At 37.2% G+C, this 17,273-nt stretch overlaps 1 protein-coding gene across 25 annotated transcripts in view; it reads left to right on the top strand.

The window, feature by feature from the left end:
* Positions 1 to 17,273, top strand: part of Sugct (succinyl-CoA:glutarate-CoA transferase) — a 707,647-nt gene that overhangs the window by 76,967 nt on the left and 613,407 nt on the right. For all 25 annotated transcript variants that reach the window (XR_009587720.1, XR_009587721.1, XM_060372766.1 and 22 more), the window contains exons 7-8: positions 4,560 to 4,651; positions 14,246 to 14,389. Coding sequence is in view for 23 of the 25 variants with exons in the window: in XM_060372766.1 (XP_060228749.1) it covers positions 4,560 to 4,651; positions 14,246 to 14,389 (236 nt within the window). In the remaining 2 variants the exon portion in view is untranslated. The remainder of the gene's footprint in view (positions 1 to 4,559; positions 4,652 to 14,245; positions 14,390 to 17,273) is intronic.

The raw sequence follows: 17,273 nt of genomic DNA, 5'->3' as shown, positions 1-17,273 counted from the left end.
TTCAAAGGGATTTGAGACTCCCCAAAGGGTAAGCATTGGTAGAGAGGGCACTGAACACTGTGAGGCTTCACAGAGTTACAGAGAGCATGAGTGCCTCTTTGTGCTGCTTTCTAAGACTGCTGGTGAAGGAGAGAAGGATGACGAGAAGCAAGGCTCTAGTAAGAAGAGAATGAAAACAGGACCCCTTTTACTCCCTTTCCAGCAAGCAAGTTTTGCTTTCTAGTCATTGTTCATAAGAGCCACGAGATGGCGCGCTTGTCCCTCACAGTGAAAGTAAGTCGAAGTGTGTGTAGGGAGGCAGTAAGAAGGGGAGAGGGAGAAGGAGACAGAAAGACAGAGACTGAGAGACAGACCAAGACAAAGAGACAGAGAGACAGAGGACAGGAGGCAGAGAACAGTGTGCTTCTGCATTTCTGCAGCCCCCTCAATTTCAAGAGAAAGAACTGGTAGGTTTTTTTGATAGCTGTTTTGAAACTGTAGAGATAAAAGTAAAACAAAGACCGCAACTATTTGGATTTCATACCCAGATATTTATTGAAATTTTCAGTAGATAATTCCAGTTTTCACATTACCAACAGAGAAATCTAATTGTTAATACTATTGTCAAAACTGTTGGTATTATTAATAGCATTTAATAGTTAAGTATTAGGTGAAAAGACAATTTTTTTTTGGCTCACAAACACATATAGACACATATACACATGTATATTACTATTTTTGTTTATTTTTTGAGACAGAGTCTCTCTATGTAGCCTTGGTTGTTCAGGAACTCACTTGTACACCAGGCTAGACTCAAGCTCACAGATGTTGGCCTACCTCTGCTTCCCAAATGCTGGGATTAAAGATGTGCACCACCCCACCCAGCTTTACTATATTATGGTATTGCTACCACTTTTTTATGTATATTGAGCAAGTGTTAAGTTCCAATTATAAAAAATCTTCCATCTTTTATGGATGTTAGACAACTTAATTTCAATACTTAGGACTTCTAGTCTCAATACTTTGACATACTTCAAAGTAGCCTTTCTTATGGTCTTCTCAATACCGTATGGAAGAATGTAAGCTAATGTGTTATTGGTGTGTTGACAAGTAGGTTTTTATTGATTAATGTATATTTAATGCTCAGTGTAAAATTCACTTTGCTTATGCTGTGCAGTCAAGTTGAATTTTCACAGTAAATGTGTGAGATAAAAGTATTATCATTGAAGCTCAGGGAAATTAAGTGAATTGTTGAAGATTTAATAGTTGGCAGAGCCATAATTGAATGTGGATTTTTTTCAACTCTAAAGTTTACTCTCTTTTTAATTGTACCTTCTGTCTCCAATGAAACTATCTACATATTTCTTCACTAGAGAGAGTAGGAAGTTTGAATTTAAAGTTTATGGTATTTGTGCTTCACTCATGTTATGAAATGAACAAAAGAGAGAATTTATATCACAAGACAGCCGTGTGATACACTTATTTAGTAAGCTGTTTGATTTCCTCCTGAGCACATTTCTCTGCAAGCTCCTCTAGAAGATTCCTTTAGAGTTGTGCTGATGGGGAGAGGCCTTAGTTCGTCTCACTTGAAGGATTTGGGCTTCTCGCTAGATGCACATATTGATTTTCCTAAAGTTGAGCTCACTGAAACCTCATCCTCCGCGAGATTCCTGTTGAGCCTACAAGTGGTTTACCAGTCACAGTGTTCCTTCTGTGTGCCAGAAGCTTTGCTTTGCTCCAGGATGCTGTTCCATGCTGGGAATGATCTGTGGCTTGGAAAACATTGCAGTGAGGACTGCAAGTCTGGTCTAGCACCACTAACAGATGCACTGAAATCTACTCGCCAAAGCTTGGAGGAACTTTCCAGATTTCTTGCATGGCGACTGCTGACTTCACTTGTTTGTTTGTTTTTTTTAATTGTTGTTTTTCATTATGGATAAAGTTTATTCAATACATAATTCAAGAATAGATTTGTATGCTGAGAAATTCTGTGAATAAAGTGAGTTTTCTTTTATCATCAAGAAGACGATGTAAACAGGGGAATTATGGGCAGACCCCGCTAAGACTACAAATGTACTGAATACAGTTAAAATATTAGCTTCTTTTCTTCTGGAAGGACCCCTCAATTCCATTTGAATAAATATCTTTTCCATTTTTACTCATAACGGACTTTTGTGGTAAGTTAATAAAGATAAATAACTGTTTCTCAGCTTCATCCTAGCATCGAATTCTTTTATTGTTATGATCTCTCCATAGTCCATTTTTTTCTATTTTAAAGCTTTAAAGAGTAATAGTTTAGAAATTATATGCATTGTTTTTGAAATTAAGAAAAAACAACTTTTTACCTGAATCAGGACATTCAAGTTTTTCTTTTAAATCATATTTTTTTTTCATACAATAGTTGTAACTGGAAGGTAAATATATTGGAAAGATTGTCTGTAAATATGTGATAATTGAAATTAAATGATAGGCTTATTACAAATTTTCTCTATTTTGTTTGAAAATTTGCATAACAAAATACAAAGGACATATGGCACATTTCTGTCACCGGTTATGAGGGATATCATCAACCAAGCCCATTGGTACCTACCTGTTATCCTGGCAAACGGGAGAGTTGAGACAGGAAGTCTGAGAGCCCAAGATGGGGCTATAAAGTAAGCTGTTGTCTCAAGACCCAGAAAAACAAACAAGAGACAAATATCTTTTAATCTTTAATTAATAATATCTTCATATTACCCTCATCTTTCTTTCTTTCTTTCTTTCTTTCTTTCTTTCTTTCTTTCTTTCTTTCTTTCTTTCCTTTTCTTTTCTAAGAAAGGGTTTCTCTGACCTTGGCTGTCCTGGACTTGCTTTGTAGACCAAGCTGGCCTCGAACTCACAGAGATCCACTGACCTCTGCCTCCCAGAGTGCTGGGATTATACGTGTGTGCTACTGCTCCTGACTTTATCCATGTTTCAAGTGAGGATTTTTATATGCTTTTGTGCTAACAGAGACCATTTTTGCTAGCAAATATGTCTGAGTAGATTAACTGATGATTAGACCATATAACTTCTTTGGCTTCTTCATTCAGTTTATGGATTGATCTTGAAAAACATGATAATTTTTGAGTAACAAGTATTTATTCCTCCATTAAGTGTCATCAAACATTATACTAGAGGCTAAGGAGAGAGAGCTGCCACTCAAACAGAAAACATTCACAGAGGTTACATTTAAGCATGGAGGAGAGAACTGCAAGCAGTAAACAACTATATTACACTTCTTTGAGGTTGAAAGTGCTATGAACACAAATTGCATAAAGGAAATTGAAAATGGGATGTAAGCTGCTTTCTACAAAGGGCCATTAAGGAAGTCTTTTTTTGCTGAGGAAACATTTAAGTAGAGGACTGGAGGGAAGGAGGGATTGAAATGGCATGCCTCCCCAGTGTTTGGTGAAACAAGTCCCCCAGGAGACCCTTTCTACGTACTTATTAAGCAGAGCATATAAATACAGATGTCAGCAAAGCTCGTCATTTGTTCACTCTCTGGGTCATAAATGGGATTTGGAGATGGAATCCTACAGCTGATAGAACCTTTAGGATTCAACAATGAGTACCAAGAGAGAAAAAGAGTAAAAGAAAGATTACTCATGTTCTCTTGATTTTTGCCTTTCCTTTCTAACAAAAAAAAGTCAGAAAGAAAAATATGTAGCACCTAAAATGACACTGATAGGTCATGAAGTTGTTTTTTATATGGCTGCTGTCTTTTGACACAGGGACTAGCTATGTAGTTCAGGCTAACCCCAAACTCTGGGTCTTCCCTTTTAGCCCCCTGAGTGCTCAGAGTACAGGCACACACTGCACCACCATTCCTGAAGTATGTCCAGTTTTAAAGTCTGTCACTTAGGATTTGTTGCCTTAGTTGAGAGCTTTGCGGACCTATTCTAGCAAATACATTTTGCTTCACTTTGTGAACTGTCATGGAAGAAGAGCAGCTAGTGCGTAGTGAGGCCTTGGAGCTGACATAAAGAAGTGGGTGGAGGCCCAAGGAGAGAGAGAGCATGCCCCATGTAAAGCGGGGAGCTGTTCAACTTGGCTTGCTTCCAGGGGGAGGATAGGGGCTAAGAGTGGATATATGTTCTTCTCTGTGTGTTTGTGTTTTCTTGAGACAAGGTTTCTCTGTGTAGCCTTGGCTGTCTCGGCACTCACTCTGTAGACCAGGCTGGCCTTTAAACTCAGATGCACCTGCCTCTGCCTCCTGAGTGCTGGGATTAAAGGCATGTGTCCCAGCCGTGCCCGGTTTATTTTCTGACTTTTAAAGAGAAGCTAGAAATTATGTCTTATATGCTATCTTAAAAAAAATGTTGCCAACTAAATAAAATCATTCCAAAATATTCCAAAGGCCAAACAAAACACTCCTGAGGTTAGAACGAGGCCAGCAGTTGAGCAGGTTTTTGTGTTCCATAATATACAGTTAATGCTTACTGCCTCCGTCAAGGGGTCATACTGATCAGAAAGGAAAAGTGCTGCAGTTTCTTGAGGTGAATGGCTCTAGCACGCTCTCAACGCCATGTGATGCTGAATGCCTGTTCTTCTTGTTGCAGGATATGGCCAGACAGGGCCCATGTCTCAGAGAGCAGGTTATGATGCTGTCGCCTCTGCTATGTCTGGTCTAATGCACATCACAGGGCCTGAGGTAGGTATTCTTAGAAACTGGGGATACAGAAAGAGTTATTAAACTACAACAGAAGTGTGGTTGTTATAAAGGAACTGAAAGCTAAAGTCAATATGACTTCACTGAAAAGAACAATCTTTTCTTTTTAATATCTTGCAATGAACTTCTTTTCATTATTCAGAAATAATCACCTTTGTGCGATTTAGAAATTTTCTTCCTTGGAGAAGAATGACTGACTTGATATCCATTTCTGCCTACATTTAGTAAATATACAGAGAAGACACTTTTTTCATGTAGAGTATTTTAAGTAGTCATGTACTTGAAATTTTGTTATTTAAAGTGACAGATATAATTGTGTCTGGCTTGCCATATATACTACAGTTAAATTATTTGATGCTATAGTCCTCCATTGATAGTGTTTTTCGGGATTTCTAAAAGAATATAGCTGTTCAGAATGTGTTTGGTTAGATCAAAGGAAAGACTTTTGGGGAAAATATGAACGTTATTAACGGTAAAACAAAAGCATAGTATGAAAGCCTAGTAGATAAAACTAAAGTATGTCTATTTCAAGACAAACAGGGTTGGTATGCTTGAAAATCTTTTACAGCAGGTGTTTCTCCCTTAGTTACTTTTCTTTAGTTAATTCTAGGCAGATCACTGCAGTGCTCAGATAAACTGAGGCAGAGTGACCTATTTTAAAATCTTATATTTAATTCAAAGCAGCTATGAGGTTTTAACGTCCTAAGATACAAGGCCCTTTGTACTTCTGTCTTCTGATGTTTCATTTTTAGTCACAGAAAAAAAAGTATGCAGCCCTTCCTTAAAATAAGGAGGGGACCAATTTTCATTTTGCTCATGGAGAGAGCAGAGCATGGACTTGGTCTCATTTGGTAAAGATGTCATTATTGGGAGTGCTTTTATTTAGAGGAACTGAACTCAGTTGGAAATATGTGAAATTTGGGACCTATCAGTTTTTACTCAAGGGCTAAAAATGAATAAAAAACTACTGAGGTGAAACATTTTTGTGGTTCCGTTGGTGATGTGCAGTACACTCTTACAGGGGTCCACATAGTGCATGTTCAACCTTAGGACTTTCCAAGATTATTTTCTAATTAGTTACAGAGCAACACGTTTCATTGTCACGTTCATAATACGTTATTTTAGTTGATTTTTCTCACCTGCTCTTCTCCATCTTACCATCTTTCCCATAAGTATTTACACACACACACACACACACACACACACACATTTATGTGTATTTCATGTAATTTTAGGTAAATAAAACTATGAATTATTATGGCTTTTCAAACATTCTTTTTCATACTTTCATTCTTTTCTCCCTCTCCTGTTGTATTAACCTCCTTCCCAGCTTCCCCAAATAATGCCCCATTTTTTCCATTTCCTCTTTTATATCACTCCTCTACTACTGTTCCTCTCTCTAGTGCCCTCCCAGCCGTGGTTTACTTTCCTGGCTTTATGGTTACTTCAGGTTATATACTCACATTTGAAGAATTGGAGCTTGGAAATATATATATGAGAGAACATGTGCCATTTGTTTCTCTTATCTGGGTTATTTCTGTCAATGTAATTATATATATATATATATATATTTAGTTCTAGCTACTTACTTACAAATTCCATTTCATGTTTCCTTGTGGCTGAGTAATATTTCAAGTGTGTGTGTCCCACATTTTTATTACTCACTCATGAGTTGAATGACATTAGGACTATTTCCATTTCCTAGCTATTGTGATTAGAGCTGCCGTGACCATGGCTGAAGAAGTATCTGTTGAGTCCTTTGAGCATACGTCAAGAAGTGGTGTAGCTGTGTCATGTGGTAGATTTATTTTTCACTTTCTGAGGAATCTTTGTATCAGTTTTCAGAGTGGATGCACTAGGTCGCAATTCTGCCAACAGTAAATGAGTGTTCCCCTTTCCCTACATCTTCTCTACCATTTTCTGTGGATTGTTTCCCTGACCTTTGCCGTTCTGGCTGTGATAAGATGAAATCTTAAACTTGTTTTGAATTGTATTTTTTAATTGCTAAGGATGATGAACACTTGTGGAGATACTCCTTAACTATTTACATTCCTCTTTTGAGAACTCTGCATTTAGATTTGAAAGTTTTTTAATGTTTTTTTTCACTGCTTTATAATATTCTGAATATTAATCTGTCAGATGTATAGCTGGCAGAAGAACCTGTAGATGTATAAATTCTTTTCCACTCTGTGGACTTCCTCTTCACTTAATTGTTTCATCAGTTCTTTTTTTTTTTCTTTTTTAAAATTTTTTATTTTGTTTCATCAGTTCTGTAGAAACTTTTTGGTTTTATGAGGCCTCAATGTCAATTGTTGCTCATACTTTCTTCACAAATGATGTCTTACTGAAAAATTAAAAATGATTTTTAGGAATTAAACTATAATTTCTCTGCTTTCACTTTACTCTCAAACTTTTCCCAAGTACCTGCCTCTAGCCCCCCATCCCCTTTACTACTTCGCAAATTCATGTCCTGTTTTTCATTATTGTTTTATATATTATTGTTTTATGTATTATTCTGTCGCTCTCATAAAATACATTAACACCACACATTGAAACTATTAAGTGTTTTTTGTGTGGATTTGATTTAGCGGCTTACCACTTGGCATTGAATAACTAATTAGGAGTCTCATCCCTGATGAAGACTTATTCTTTCTCCCTTAGCAGTCATTATTTGTGTGTAGTTTTTTTCTCCTCTTCTTGAAAAAATGTATTTATTTATTTATTCACTTTACATCCCGATTGTAGCCCCCTCCTCCTCTTCTCCTGCTCCCACCTTCCTTCCCTCTTTGCTCCTCTCCTAGTCCTCAGGAAAGAGGAGCCTCCCTACCAATCCACTCCAGCACATCAAGTTGCATCATGACTGAACGCATCCTCTTCCCCTGTGATCTGGCAAGGCAGCCCTGCCAGGGGGAAGTGATCAAATGGCACATAACAGAGTCTAAGTCAGAGACATCCCCAGCTCCCCTTACTAGAGAATCCACATGAAGCTGGAATTTCCCATCAGCTACATCTGTGTAGCAGGCCTAGGTCCACTTCATGCATGGTCCTTTGTTGGTGTTTCAGTCTCCTCAAGCCCTCTGGGCCCTGGTTTGTTGGCTCTGTTGGTCTTCTTGTGGGGCTCCTGTCCTCTCTAGGACCTTGTATCCTTCCCCCCACTTTAACACAAGACTACCGACACTTCACCCAATATTTGGCTGTGAGCCTCTGTTTTGATCTGCTGCTGAGTAGAACCTCTTAGAGGACCTCTATACTAGGTTGCTGAATGCAAGCATAGCAGAGTATCGTTAATGTGTCAGGGTTGGCTCTCTCCCACGGAGTGAGTCTGAGGTTGGGCCAGGCATTGGTTGCACCTCAGTCTCCTTTCTATCTTTATCTCTGCACATCTTATAGGCAGGGCAAATTTTGGGTTGAAGTTTTCGTGGGTGGGTTGGTATTCCCATCCCTCCACTAGGAGTCCTGTCTAGTTAGAAGGTGTCTTCTTCAGTCTCCATGACCCCTGCCACTAGGAGTCTCAACTAGAGTTCCCCCTTATCCTCCCAGAAGCCTACCCTGTCTTAGGTCTGCATCTTGTCACTGAGATGTTCCCACCCACAGTTTCTCTTTTCTCTGTAGGCCCTCTACTCAGGAGCTTCATCCAGAGGAAGACTAATTCTTTCTCAGCTGTTATTAGTTATGTGTAGTTTCCTCCTTTTTTTTTCTCAACATAGTATTTTTATTGATTTTTTTGAGAATTTCATGTAATACACTCTGATCACACTTTTTAGTCCTGTTAGGGGAAATAATAAAAAAGTAGCAATTAAGCTGAGGTTACGGAGAGGAAGGTAAAGTAGAAGAGGGGATATTGGAAAAGATAAATCACTAAGACCTTTTAAATGACATATAGAAACCTACTATTGTAGAAAATTTTTATATTTACATAGAAAGTTAAAATGGAGTTTTCCCATGTCAGAGTCAACATTACCCCTTCAAGACAAATAAATAATTAATAAAAAGGCTACATAGGCTGTGACTGATGTTTCTAGGCATTGGAAGTAAGTTACTCTTGCTAAAGATGCCATGTATTTCAAACACAGGACTCAGAATATTGAAGCTGAGCCTGAGAACCTCCTCCCTGAGGACTAGGTTTCATAGTACCAGAAGCTGATATGCTAGCTGCCAAGGGAAGGAACCAAACAAAAGTCCCTCACAGTCAGAATGGCTCTGAACCACAATTACAGCAAGATACTTCTAAAAGATCAACACTGGCACTTATACCTCGGTAGTAACCAAAAGCTCTGTAGTTTTACTTACGGCCCATTTAAAGGGAAGGAAATCATGCCTGGTACTGGAACGCAGCCAACAACCCATACCTAGTGAAGTTATGGATCTTAGATGAGAACATGCAATCATCATTTTACTAGATCAGAACAATTCTTAACTGCTTTCTAATTGCTTATTTTTTACTTCCACAAATTAATTTATCTCTCATCACATCACCCATGAAAAAAACTTCTCTTTGCAGCAGAAAACCACAACTGGTTAAAATGGATGGGACAACAAGTCATGGAGTACCTGTACCTGAGGCTCACTGAACGATGAACAAGAGAGGCTGGTAGTTTTGTAAGAGCGGAGGATCAGGGAATCTGCTGTGAGATTACATTTCTTAGAAATGATAGCATATCTACCCCTGGTACTGGAAAGTATGGCTACCTAAACCAGACTGGAAACAATGGCAACAACAATAAGCATGCTAACAGAGAACGGGGAAATTAAACAGGTTCCACTCCTACACAAAACCCACAGCTACCAAGGGCCATGTTGATGTGAGTGGCCTATGCAACCACTTGAGGCCATGCTCAGCAGCCGAGGATGTGTTCTTTATAATAAATTATCTGTGTCTTTAGAATTTGTAGTTTGGTGTAACATAAACTTTTAAAGCATGTCCTTATGAAATTTTGAATTTTCTTAGTCTGTTAAGATGTTTTCTTTTTCCTCTCTAATTGTATTAATTTGCATCTTTTCTTTTGGTTAGTTTGGCTAAATATTTGTCAATCTTGTTAGTATTTTCAGAGTACTAATTTCTTATTTCATTTATCTTTTGACTTCTGAAAAAAAAATTTATTTCTAGTTCATCAATTTCAGCCCTGACTGTTATTATTTATCTCTTCCTATATATGTTGATTTTGTTTTTCTCTGACCTTCAGAGACATCATTAAGTTCTCAAATCATTTGATGTAGAAACATATGCTATAAATGACCTTTTATGACTGCGTTAATTGTAGCTCAATAGATTTTGGTATGTTGTGTTTTCAATTTCATTGTTATAGAAAAAAATTAATACCTTTCTTACTTCACCCAACTTGTCTCAGTATTGTGTTATTCAACTTTCATAGGTTAGTGTACTTTCTGTCTTGAATGGTGTTCAGAGAGAATGGGGCATATGACTTCTATTTTCCTGCATTTGCTGAGATTTGTTTTATGTCTTATTTTGTGGGAAGTTCCATGGGCTGCTGAAATCCTTTATCTTTTAGTGTTTGGGTGAAATGTTTTGTATATATATATTGGGTCCATTTGATTTCATGATGTCATTTAATTATCACAATCTCCTTATTTAGTCTACTTAGTTGTTTTATAGATAACCTGTCTATTGGTTAAAATTGAAACCACCCTCTGTCACTGTTTTGGGATTTATCTGTGGTTTTAAGTCTAATAGTGTTTCTTTTATGAAACTGGGTCCCCATTTTTGGTACATATATGTTTAGGGTTGTTGTATACTATGCTTGGACTTTTCTATCAATGAGGATAAAGTATTCCATCCTTACCTCATCTGATTTGTTTTGGTTTGAAGTCTGTTTTGTTGGATATTAGACTATTACAGCTGCTTGTTTCTTGGTTCATTTGATTGGAATACCGTTTTTCTATCCTTTTATCCTATGCTGTTGTATATCATTGGTCATGAGGTTGTGTTTCTTTTTTTAATTTTTATTTTTTATATTAATCACAGTTTATTTACTTTGTATCCCAGCTGTAGCCCCCTCCTTCATTATCTCCCAATCCCACCCTCCCTCCCACATCTCCTCCCTGCTCATCTCTAAGTCCACTGATAAGGGGAGGTTTCCTCCCCTTCCATCTGACCCTAGTTTATCAGGTCCCATCACAATGTGGCCGGTCCTGATGAGGTTGTGTTTCTTAAAGGCAGCAACAGGATGGATCCTGTTTTCTGGTCCAATCTGCTAGTTTGTGTGTCTATTTGTGAGTTGAAGACATAAATACGAAGAGTTATTATTGAAAAATGTGTATTAAATTCTGTCATTTTGTTGCTGTTGTGGTTGTCTATTTAATCTCTTTGATTCAGTGTTCAGAAATTGTTTCTAATGCCTTCTTGTGCATGTTTAACCATGTAGAGGAATTTTAATCCTGAAACACTCTCCACCAAGGGATCATATCCAAAGAAAGGCCTTCTAGGTCTGTGTGACCCAGCTGGAATACACTTTTAATACCAGAAGACAGAGACAAGCAGATCTCTGAGTTCAAGGCCAGCCTGGTATAGAGAAAGTTTCAGGTAAAGAAAAGCTTAGGTTCTTTAATCCTAGCACTCAGGAAACAGAACCAGGCAGATCTCGGATTCAGTTCTGTTCAGCCAGTTGAAACCAGTGCAGTGTTGTTGAGTCAGGAGTTAGGAGCCAGTCATATGAAAGACAGTGTCGTGGAGTTGAGTTTCTGGCAGTTCAGTTGGTGGAATCCAGAGGCAGTTTTTACCAGGACAGTTTTACAGAGACTGTTTCCAGAGAGACAGCAACAAGCTAGACACAGGTGAAGACAAAACAAGCAAGAGAATGAGAAAGAGCGAGAAGATTAGAACAGATTGCTATAGTTAGCTTGAGGCCAAGGGCAGAAATTCACTCTGAAGCGAAGAGAAGAAAGATTGAATAAGCCAGCTTGGAGAGGAGTTTGAGACAGAACATCTGAATTCAACTAGCCATCCAGAGTTCAAAAAGATCTAGAAATGGTGAGTTTATTCAGTAAATAAGTCTCAGAGGCCGAAAATATTCTAGGCCTAGATTAGATTGTATGGAAGTTAGAAGCTTTCAGGACTAGGCCTAAATTAACACACAGAGGCAGTAAGCCTCGGAGATGACAGTTATATCAGGCAAATAAAACTAAGTATTTCTCCCAGTAGCTTCTGTAGAACAGGATTGCTGCTCCTAATTTCTTTAAATCTTTTGTCTTGAAATATTTTCTTTCTCTGTAAATTATAGCTTATCTCTTTGTTGTATATAGTGGTCTGGGTGATATTTTTGGCCTTTCATAAATCATAGAACATTGGTCCCAATCCTTTCTGGGTTTTGCTGTTTTCCTTGCAATGTCTGCTGTAATTCTAATGGGCAGGCTTTGTATGTGAGTTGATCTTTTTATTTTGCTACTTTCAATATCCTTTCTTTGCTGTGTATATTTAATATTTTGACTATTATGTGCTGAGGGTAGTTGTTTTTCTGCTTCTCTCTCTTTGTTGCTCTCTATGCCTCTTGGAACTTGACAGGCATCTCCTTTCATGTATAAGGGAAATCATCTTGCATTGTTTTGTTGAAAATATTTTCTGTTCCTTTGGCCTGGGTCTCTTCCTCTTTTTAAAGCTATTTTTTCACAGGTTTGGTTTTCCTATGGGTCCTCAACATATTTTTATTCTTTTTTTTTCCACTTTTGGATTTGATATTTTCTTTGACTGAACAACTTTTCTACCTTGTCTTAAAGTCCTGATACTATCTTTTTCACTTGTCCCTATCGATTGATAAAGTGTTCCTCTGATTTTTTTTGTCTGAATAATTGAATTTTTCATTTGAATTCTTGAAATTTTCATTTTAAATTTTATTTCATTTTGGTTTCCTCCAGATATTCTATCTCTTCACTAGATTTTGTTCTCATATCTTGAATTGTTTTCATCATTTCATTTAACTATTCGTTATTTTTCTGGTTTTCATTATGGCATTCGTTAATATACTCTGAGTTCTTTGATAATGTTTATTATTGATATTTTGATACCATTGGCTTGTACATCATCTAAGTAGCCTTTCTAAGAGACATTACTCTGGGAGAACTACTTTTTAATAGAGACTTATTGTTTTGGTTTATTTAGGTTTGTGTTTTTGCAATGGGAGCTAGACACCTGGAGTTAGGTTGTTGGTATTGTTTCTTATGGAAACCCCATCTCTCTATTGTTGAATGAGTGCTTTAAGCTCTGTTTCTTGTCACTGTAGCTTGTCAGGTGGTCATCCATTTGTATGGGGCTTAGGGTTTAGTCTGTAGGCAATTCAGTTTAAATGTTGAAATGTAATATCAGAAATAGTCCTGGCTCTGCTCCATCCAAGTAAAGTTTCTAAGCTCAGAAGCAAACCCTCTGTAGGACTTAGTGGATTTTTTTTACACTTAATCTTCAGGAGCATGATGGATATGCTTTGGACTTTTCTCAGACAATGGGTTCTGGTAAATTGTTGGTATTGGGCTAGCATCCTCCTTTGAAGAGGCAATCCTTAGGTGGAGGGAGTGTGTAGTTGGCAGCATCAATATTGTGTCTTCTAGAGAAGGGATCAGATGTGCCCAGTAAGGATGAGTGGTTTCGGCAGAGTGGTTAGAGTTGAGTTGGGAATGGGCAATATAGTGGTTAGAGTTGGGGTGGGTATGCATGGCAGGTGTGAATGGCATTGAAAGCTGCTTAAGTTGGGCCTCTATACCATAAAAGAATATGTTCAAAGTGTTATACGAACAACTTACTGAAGTTTGATTTAGTTATCACTCGTTGTAGTGAAATTTTAATGATTAATCTGTTTCATAACATTAAAATATTTTGTACTGACTTTCAGGTATTACAATTCTTTGGTTGTCACTATGGTTCATCACATGGTATTACTATTTTTTGCTTTTTATAAGTTTCTTCAGAAATACATGTAAATATTAATTGACTTGCTTAGTCTTTTTTTTTAATCAAAACTTAAATTTAAAATTTAAAGTTAATATTTAAAGTGATAAGCTTCATTATGATATTTTCAAACATATGTATCATTATGTATCTTTTTAGAAAGCATATGCCATTAGGATATTTGCTTGCTATTAGCATAGTTATCAGGAAATAAAACCAGGGTTTTTTTTTTTTCCTTCTTTTCCTCTTCCTCCTGTAATTTTTTTTTCTAGAACAGCATTTCATCCAATGGGGAAAAAATACTGTTTTAACTCTTTCCTGTAACATTAACATATTTATATTCAAATTCAAACAATTCATTTATTTTTTTTATTTAAGTAGAATACATGAAAAAGGAACTTCAAATATGTTTATAAAGGTTTTTTTAATTTCATTTGACTTGGCTTAGGTTGGCTTGTGTGCTTCTTGAGAAATACAGTGGTAAATATACATTTGCTAGCAGTACATTCCCATCAGCTGGTATCCTCACTACTAATTTCCTGCATTTATTCATGTGTAGGGGTGTACTCATTTGTAGATATGCATGCTTCAAATATAATTCTGTTATTTTGCTACAGAATGTCTGAGAAATATAAGATGAATCAATATTCAATTTCTGTTTTCTTCATTCAACCTCAAATCAGGATGGAGATCCTGTTCGCCCAGGTGTGGCCATGACTGACCTTGCCACTGGCCTGTTTGCCTATGGAGCCATTATGGCTGGCCTCATACAACGTTACAGAACTGGAAAAGGACTGTTCATTGATTGTAACCTACTGTCATCTCAGGTACCGATCCATATAAGATAACAATGCATTTGGGATAGAATCTAATGGTCACTAAAATAAAAAAGCAAACCACCCCCATATATTACTTTGTTTTGATATATTTCCTTTTGTATCATAATTAAAAATCATGATGATTATGTTATAATTTACACACTGTTGAATTAGAACTCCAAGTTCTCCGTGCTAGAATGGTTTCAGTACTTCTTGTGAGACGACAGTACAGTCACCTCTGTTTCACTGCCATATGAGCTCTGTAATTGCGGTTGATGTCATTTCTTCACCTTTTATGTGCCATAAACTCTCTTGTGAGTCTGGTGAAATATGTGCATCTTATATTGGGATCATATTTTTAAGTTCATAAGATGAGGTAATTGGATTACAAAAGAAAAAGTTATGTAGAAATATACTTATCTCAATGTCAATGTAAAAATCATTTTTGTGTTGTAATATATGACTTTTACTAACATACGACAGTTTATGGAAATTGAACTATGCTAGATAAGCACTCTGCTCATATGCTGTATTCCAAGCCCTCTCTTTACCTTCATTTTGAGACAGTCTCACTCAGTTAACTGACCTTGGACTCAAATGATAGCCTAGGGAGACTTTGAACTGGACATCTTTCTGCTTTAGCCTCTGGTGACATAATAGTGATTATAACACCATTAAAATTTTTGATGTAATGTTGAGAAGAAATTATATCTCAAGAAATATGCAGTACATAATATGATATGAAAGGATGTATAAAATTATCAGTGATCAAGTTATAGATATTGCTAATACTCTGGTGGTTTCATTGCCTGTGTTTATAATTGCTCAGGTCAGAGGCTGATGAAGATATAAAGATATCTTTTTATACATTCTTGCTTTTTAACTCCTAGAACTCTGTCCAGAGACTACAGACTAACCTCCCTGTTTAGACAGTTACTGTTACACAACAGTAGACACAAGAGTGGTGAAACAGAAGGGTTAATTCACGTCTAACATGACATTTTGCCTCCTTTACTGGATCGGACCCAGATGCTGTACCATATGTGGAAGTTGATTCTGAATAGATAATTTTTTTTCAGAGATAGAAAAAAAAAAAAAAAAGAAAATACCTAATTTGTTCAAGGAGACATTTTACTGTGGGAAAATTACTTTCTAGACATAGAGATCTCAGTTGGGAATTTCAGATTTAAGTGGCATACATGGGAAAATAGTAAACTTGGAACACTACATTGGAGACTTTTTTCTCTTAGGCAAAATTAAGGAGGTGTGTACAGATAAAAAAGTCAGTACGGTTGATGGTGAAACAGTGTGTATGAGTTTTTAACAGCAACTTTGAATCACTGTCAGGATTTTAATGGTTTTATAAAAGGATAAAAGAACTCTCTTCAGATGAGTTATCTTGCTGCTCCACAGAAAGCCACAGATGGTAGTGATGGGAAGAAACTAAAAGTCTTTTATTTCTCTGTGTTAATAGCTGTAATGAACCTGAGGTAAGTTAAGTAAGCAAATAAAATATATGCAATAAATGTGGAAGAGATGAATGCTTCATAGGTGTGTGATATATGTAATCCTACGGGGCTTGGGGCTTACTCTGTAGCTCCTACTCTCCTTGTCTTGAAATGCTTAACATTTCTTAACAGAAGATTTTTTTAAATTATTCATTTTTCACCAAGCCTCCTAAATGATGTAGGTAGTCATAGAGTGTGGTCTATACTAGCTTCTTTACTTTATACTTCAATCATTAATGGATACATTAACTTTCAGAACAATTATCTATTATGGTATAGAAGTTGAAAGATCCTCTAGAACTGCACTGATGAGTTCCCATGTGGAATATATTCTCACCTGCAAGACTGCCTCAAAATGAGGAAACTCAGTCTCCCCGCCCCCACATATTCCTTCCTTCCTTCCTTTTTAAAAAATTTTATATTAGTTTCTTTACTTTATATCCTGAGGATACCCCCTCTCTCTTTCCCTCCTTCTCTCCTTCCCTCTTTCTTTTCCTTCCTTCCTTCCTTCCTTCCTTCCTTCCTTCCTTCCTTCCTTCCTTCCTTCCTTCTTTCCTTTCTCTCTTTCTCTTTCTTTTATTATCTTCCCGTACAATACATCCTGACCACATTCTCTCCTCCTTCCACTCCTCCCAGTCCCCTCCTCCACCACCACCCCTGTCTCCCAGATTCACTGCTCATCCTGGTCCCTTCAGAAAAGAGCAGGCTTCCCTGTGTTATCAACCAAAGAATACATAACAAGATGCCATAAGACTCAAACACATATATTAAGGCTAAAAGGGCAGCCCAGTAGGAGGAAAAGGGTCCCCCAAACAGGCAAAAGATTCATTCTACTGTTAGAAGTCCCATAAACATCCTAAGTTGAACAACAAAAGCATGTATGCAGAGGCACACAGATATTTATTAAGGTCATTAATGTATGTGTGTGTTTGTGTGTGTGTGTGTGTGTGTTTGTGTGTGTGTGTAGGCATGGTTGTTCATACTGATTCTTGGTACTGTAAGCTCCAGCAGTCTAAGGAAAATGTGTTTTTGTGCTTTTCACAGTATCCTCAATGGTCAGCTCAGTATTTGTCAAGTATCAAGCTATCAGTGATACTATACTTTAAAAGAGAAATATCCTCCATAGGCTTATGTATTTGAAAATTTAGTTCCCAGGTGGTGGCACTGTTAGAGAAGGATATGGAGCCTCTGAGAAGTAGAATCTTGCTATAGGAAGTGTGTCTTTTGGGGACAGGCTTGGAGGCTTTATAACCTCTCCCCATTTTCTGTTCTCCCTCTGCTTCCTTATTGCTAACACAATGTGACCTGCTAGGCTCTGATCCTTTCGCTATACCTTCCCCTCCTGCTGACATGCCTCCTTCTCCGTGAAGGAATGATCCCCTGTA

This window comes from Meriones unguiculatus, chromosome 19 (assembly GCF_030254825.1).
Source record: "Meriones unguiculatus strain TT.TT164.6M chromosome 19, Bangor_MerUng_6.1, whole genome shotgun sequence".
Lineage (NCBI taxonomy): Eukaryota > Metazoa > Chordata > Mammalia > Rodentia > Muridae > Meriones > Meriones unguiculatus.
Note: the sequence above shows the minus strand (reverse complement) of the source record. Positions and strands in the feature narration are given on the sequence as shown.